We start from the raw sequence: 6,906 nt of genomic DNA, 5'->3' as shown, positions 1-6,906 counted from the left end.
AATTCTCACACCACTTTACACACTTCTAAATCAAACAATAGTATGGTTATAAAACACATTTAATTTCAATATATAGATACAAATACTTTATAATTTATTATTAGCATACACACAACATTTCATCAGAAAATGCTCACAGAGAGGTCGTGTCATTTTTAATCCCCTACTTTCATAAATAGGTCAATCGAAAGAGAAAAGCACGTAAGACATTGGGCCAACATTTTTTTTGCTAATGAAGCTGTTTTTAATGTTTATAAAAACCTGAAGTACATACAAGCAATGCATATAAATACTATCATTATTACACTGCATTTTTTAAAAAAGGTAACAACTTTACTTGTTTCAGGAGACTCCTGCATTGTTTCAGAAATAGGCCCAATGTATTGAGAGCAAAGTGGATAGTAAAGATTGCCAATTAATAAAAAATAACATTTACACAATTTTCTCTAGACACAGGTCTAGAATAGTGTTAAGTATTGAGAAAGGTAATTATTTGGGCAGGATCACATACCAAAATGTTTAAAGCATTAATCTTACAGACCTATCCTTTTTCAACCAATTTATCAGTGAGAAATCAATCAAATCTCTATATGTAGCCCATGCATATATATGCAGTTTTGTGTTAAAAACTGCATTCTGTGCTGTGGAAGTGGTCTCCAGTCTTCTGGACAGCCGAGTAGCTCTGTCCTTCTGATGGCTCTGTGAGATCATACAGCCTCTCTCTCCTTGTTCTCCCGTTACTGACAGGTATAGAGGAAGCTATACTGTAAATCCCATCTCCTCCATTCTTAAAAGTGCCCTCCAGAAGCCAGACTTCAAACAAATTTCTTCTTTGTAGCAGTGAATCGCTCCATGTACTGCCAAATAAAACAAGAAAGCTCAACAAGGAAACACAGTAAAATGCACTTGAAAATATTCACAAATACACACTCAATGAATTTGGGGTATAAATATTAATCAGCTCTTGTCCAACAGCTACAGGAGATGTACAGTATAATCCTCTGGAAACATCCCATTCTGCTTTTGTGCACATTTACAGTAAGGTCAGAGTCTGTAGCCACAGAAAATGGTTTCTCCCATTTTTGGACAGTGTAATATCTGAATGACAACACTGTATAAATCTTAGAAGGAACAGCCACAGAATATCAGGTAGTCTGTTGTGATTAGCCAGAAGCAAATTAATATTCATACTACATATTCTTTAGAAGTGCATGCTTTCAAAAGTGCTCTTGACCTTAATTCCTTCTCAGAAACATATATATGCAAACATACTGCTTTTCACCTGGAATTATTCCATTAGGAGATGAAACAGAAAACGGTTTAGCAGCAGACTTTATAGACGGGAATACTGTGTGTACAATTCACCTTTGGAATCAAATATTGTACTAATTAATATCTTTGCAGTACAGCAATCCCACAGCAAATGCACAATTGTCTCTCTATAAATACTTAAAGGGGGACATATGGGAAAAATTGTTCGTAGGGGATGTACCAAAAACAAACTTCAATATCTTCAGAGTTGTGTTGAGAGAGCAGCAGCCCAGGGCATTTCAGAAGAAATAGGAGTTTCATAGCAGGAAACAGTAGGACTGTTTTCAACTCCAATGGGCAATCTAGCTGTACAGATGCCATACAGAGCAGACACAGAGAAGGAATGACACGTATAGTGAAGCTGTGCCTACAGTTTACCTTGTCATATCCCCCCAGATCCCGGATCTTCTTGACCTCAAAAAGGTTCCCCTCCAGGGCAAGCAGAGAGACCTGGGAGTCTGAGAAGATGGACAGTGGCACAGAGGACAGCTCCAAGCAGTTCTCTTCCAGTCTCAGGACCTTCAATCGAGGGCACTTTGACACGTCTGAGGACACTTCAGAGATCTAAGGACAGGCAGACGCACATCAACACGAAACAAAGATGATACGAGATGAACTGCTGCAAGTAAACTGCAGACAGGTCTCCAATATATCACAATCTCAGCACAACCTTGGTTAAGCCTTTTACACAATACTTGAATACTTGTGTGGGTGTAGTGCAAACCCTCATCCCCAAAGCTTATCTGCTATCTGTTAAAACCAACTGCCTTGGTCTGTTTTCCAAAGCTAGGGGAATGGTAAAATGCAATAAGGTGTCTGAGGAAAGGAAATTTTAATTGTTCTCCATTAATACTTATTATATTACATCAAACAGTGACTATATTTTGCTTAAGAAAGAAAGATTTGTTTCTACTGTAAGGATTAAATGGTTGACTGCAAAAAGAAATGGTTCATTCCATCAGCTGATTCCTAAAAGGGAAGTCAAGCCGTGTTATCTGCATGTTTTGCCAAACTGTCAGTTCAGTAATAAGATTGTATCTATCTTACATCTGCGGTCTGCTCAGTTGTGCGCCCTAACTTGGAGACTCACTTGGTTCTGGTTGAGGTTCATCTCGATGGCTTGCAGGGTGCCCACCTCTGCCGGCACAGCCTGGATGTGGTTCTTGGACAGATCTAGCAGGTCCAGGTGACGCAGGCTGCCAAGGTTCTTGGGAAACTCTCGCAGGCGGTTGCCAGAGAGGCCCAGTGTGCGCAGCGCAGTCAGCTGTCCCACTGACACGGGTAGTCTCTGCAATTGGTTCCCATTGAGGTGCAGAGTCTCCAGCTTCTTCAGTTTCCCAATCTCCTCTGGGAGGCTCGCTGAGGAAACACACACACACAAAACATTACAAAGTCATCAGAATTTTCAAGAGCAATTCTGTACGTCCGTACCTCTTTTTATGAATGTTCTTTTTATGAAATTTCAACACTACAAAGCATGTGAATTTCAAATAATGAAACCCAACTTCCAAACTACGAAGAAACAATATGAAGAAAAATGTTGATACCCCTGCCAAATGTAGAGTGAAGACGAAAGCGTCATACGACTTGTTTCATAATATCACATTCCACTTACTAGTGTGGGGTGAGAGCTAGCACAGAGGCTACCGAGAGGCATTAGAGACGTGCAATACAGTTCAGTGCATCTTGCTTCATGGGTTGTTTGTTATTGTGTGCTCTCTTACTCTTCATGTAAGAAAATTTGTGGTTTAGACTTTTTCATGGCCCCTACAGGTGTTAAAAATTGTGAAAACTGTGAGTGTGTGTAATTACACAAAAATCAATTCAAGTTGTAAGTACTGTAATTAGGTATGATTAATGTTTTTTTTAATTGATGTTTTTTATTACTTAAAACACAAGCAGGGGTGACATTTTTGGGGTCTGGAAAGAATTGGTTTCTGGGCAAGAATTATATTCGGAAAAAGAGGTATGGTTGTACATCACATTCTTGATGCAAAAAATTCTCTCTTATACATCTTCACCAGACCTGTCCTGACTTCTTTAATTAAATGCTTTTTCTTTGTAGAACACAGTGACAGCTAAATGAAATGGTTTAACAGCACCACTATATGAAAACCTTAAAATATAATCTCTTCTGCACTACAAAGGGATTTTGGCATTACTGTTATCTTATAATTGTATGAGTCTGGGGCTAAAGGTAAAGCACACCTTTGGTAAGTATTATTGAAATAACTAACAAAGCAGCCACTGAAAACTCTTACTGAGTTTGTTGCAGTTCAGGGTGAGGCTCTTGAGGCTGAGGAAAGTTCCAATGAAGGAAGGCAACACTTCTATTTTGTTGTTCGACAGGTCCACTGTCCGTAAATTACTGGACAGTCTCTGTAGGTCTTCAGGGAACTGAAATGCACCAGAATGGACAGATATAAACACCTAGAGAGACTAAGAGAGAACTATCACTAGGCAACAGCCTAAAACTGTATCAAGTACATTGATACCTTTTTTAAAGGACTGATATGGCAAGGGTCTCTAAAAATGTGTGCACTGACACCTTCATGAATTTTTGGGTTGTGATAATGCAGTGTGTAGGATGTCTGCTAAGCACAATACTGCGGAGAGTGCTGTTGCTACTGGAGACTACTGCAGCTGAAATCTTACAGTACGCGTTTACTCTGCCCAGCATTGCATGACACTTGCCAAAAAGACACAGAGCACTCTGCAGCAAAAGAGACTGAGTGAAAACTCCGAAGTACAAAGCATGCAGGGATAAAAGAGAGCAAACAGACCTAAAGTGGACATTAAGACCTTTAAAAATCTGCAATGAGAAGACTATTTGCAATATCAAAATGCTTTAACTATTATGCAGTTTGTCTATCAAAAAACACACATTGCAATTAATTCAGTATTTTACATGTAAGCTCATTTTCGTCTACAGATTATGTCAGTATTATTGTAAGAGTTCAGGTACATTTTCAGCAAAGTGTTTAAGAAACTGAATGACAACTCAGAAGAATATGGGAACATTGAAGGTCTCTAGAAAAGAACTACATTATACAAACTGGGCAACAAACCAAACCCTCATTTTCAATCCCTGTAAAAAAAAAAAAGTAGCCGAGTTGATCCAGACAGGGTAGATTAATGAAAAAGGACCCCTCCACCTGCTCCTCATTGAAAGGGCTATTCAGCACAGCCAATGTCTACCAACGTGTCTTTGGAAGGAAGGAGAAAACCAGTTTGTAAAGAAAAAAATGTCACGGGGAGACCATGCAATTTCCACACAGAAGGTGCTTCTGTCCTGACTCAAACCCATGACACTGCAGCTGAAAGACAGCAGCACAAACTGTCAGAACCACTTTGACTATAAGCCTCTGAAAATAATAGCAAATAGGACAACAGACTAGATCACACAATAAGGAAACCACAAGCAGTTGTCACAGTGTAGGAGAATTTGCCAGGGAGTATCATTTGAAGAAAGACAGACAGGGCAGCCAGCTATCTCGCACCTCGGGCAGGCCCTTGCCGGTGAGCTGAAACACCCCGGTCTTTTGGGACGTCTCAATGTGAGCCTTGAGAGCACTGTTCCCCATCCCTGCTCCCCGCTGCTGGGCTTCGCTTTTCAATCGCCTCCACGGATCCCAGGTAGAAAGTACTCCGCCTCCACTCCTCAATGCACAGGGCCCAGTTTCCCACTCGCTCTCTTGCTATCCACAGCCTCCGCGAAAATCCGCTCCGTGTTGTTTTTTTTACAGTTCCAGGCTGTACGGGGAAAGGGCATGGAGCAAGATGAATTATACATGAATTCCTGTTATTAATCGAAATAACTACAGTTATGTTGTTGTACCACCTAAAGGTTTTTCCTTTCGCCTGATTCATTAGGACTGTGCAATGATAGTTTTCCCGTAAAAAAAAAAACCAGGAAAATCACTACCAATCTCACTTGAAAGAATAGCCCAATGTAACACGAAAGCGTTAAAATAACTGTTTCTCTTTAAAGTGTTATAACATGGGACGTTTTTAATAATAATACTTTATTAAACATGTCGGTTTATTAGGATGTCGTGAAAAAAATAAAAAAGAAACAGACGAACGCCCTTGATCTTGATCAAAATTTAAAAATACTGTTAGGTGCAAGTTTCAATCAGGCTACAAAGCAATGTAGTTTGATACGACTTATATAAATAACAACATGACAAGGAAGGCGCCAGAGTCACGTTATTGCAAACTTATTATTGCAAAACAATATTTTCTGAAATACGCAGAAATATACGTACAAATTACAACAGATAATATTGCACTCTCAAACAGATCGCACTACAATGGTTTTAGCTGTGTAACAAAAACACAAAATAAATATGTTGATTATTTTCAATTGTTTTTAAACATTAACGAAACAAAACAAAACGATTGTTATGTTACCTGATTCCCAAAGCTGATTTTTTTTCGGTGCGTTAAGATGATTGCTCTATTTACAACAACACAGGCTCACATGAACTGAGAACAGAAGCCGCTAAATAAGATTTTGTTTTTAATCTCCCGGAAACAGAAAAGACAAACTTGCTGACGAAAGGAAATGGGCTAGCCCACCGAGCAGCCATGTTACCAATGGCAACAAACAGCTTTAAGCTCTAAAACTTTTTATATCTTGACATGTATTTTAAAAAGTTCAAGGTATATTGCACTTTTGAAAAAAACAAACAAACACTTGGTCTGGATCATACGTTAATTATAAAATTTTGGTATACATGGAAGGACACTACGTTGCTAGACTAGGGATTAATTTGTTTCGTGACTGTTTGAGTAAGGGATCACATGAAATTCTGCTTCTCTTTAAAAAACGTAGAAAAAAAAGACTAATTTGATATTCGCTTTAAAAATCTCACCTGAAGTTAGTACTTTAATCTGAACATTATAATTTAATTAAGACATAATTATGATTAGTCTATACAATGCACAGTTTGAAGGGCCAAAGAGATACCCTTTCTATTCTGTTACCGAAGTTAACCTTGAGCTCCGTGAAGATGGTCCCCCTACAGACAGCACAAATGATTAAACCCACCTCATTCGTTAGTGCTACTTTTGTGCCAGTTTATACCGAAATTAGCGTTTGTGCTTCTTTCGTTCCTGAGGTACAGCGCCTTAGTTTTCCGGTGATCAAGTGAACATGCACGGTGACTTTGACCTCCAGTGACCCCGTCTGCCGAGTTCAAGCGTCTGTTACAGTTTAGCTCGTACCCTTAACATTTTAAAGACAACATCCATAAACATATGAGCCTCCTTAGATGTGAATAATACTAAGACATGACGCATGCCAACAAATTAACATCTATGACATAAACCTGTGGTTGTAATGTATGTAAAATCACCGCTATTGTAAGATCCATGGTTTTTATTTTCTATGGCACGTTTTCCTTTCCTTTCCCTACCATGACATTCTGTTGCCAAACGCGTAACTGTGGGATACCATCGCGACAAGAGCTCCGCAGCAAGTCATGATAGGGACCCCATGTATATCGCGGCAGTGTATATCACGACTGGCGCCTTGCTTCCATGCCACCCTGGCACCGCTGTCGCAACAAAAGTCTCATATCAGGACATGAT

At 39.3% G+C, this 6,906-nt stretch overlaps 1 protein-coding gene across 1 annotated transcript; it reads right to left on the bottom strand.

Moving 5' to 3' along the window:
* Positions 1–43: 43 nt before the first annotated feature.
* On the bottom strand, positions 44–5,912 carry lrrc57 (leucine rich repeat containing 57). Its single transcript, XM_088925732.1, has 6 exons — positions 5,725–5,912; positions 4,812–5,064; positions 3,573–3,708; positions 2,402–2,670; positions 1,690–1,875; positions 44–857 (listed from the first exon to the last, which is right to left on the bottom strand). Exons 2-6 carry the CDS (start codon positions 4,893–4,895, stop codon positions 816–818), a joined length of 717 nt encoding a protein of 238 aa, XP_088781858.1. The 5' UTR covers positions 4,896–5,064; positions 5,725–5,912; the 3' UTR covers positions 44–815.
* Positions 5,913–6,906: the final 994 nt, after the last annotated feature.

Source organism: Atractosteus spatula, chromosome 9, assembly GCF_055471065.1.
Source record: "Atractosteus spatula isolate fAtrSpa1 chromosome 9, fAtrSpa1.hap1, whole genome shotgun sequence".
NCBI lineage: Eukaryota > Metazoa > Chordata > Actinopteri > Semionotiformes > Lepisosteidae > Atractosteus > Atractosteus spatula.
Note: the sequence above shows the minus strand (reverse complement) of the source record. Positions and strands in the feature narration are given on the sequence as shown.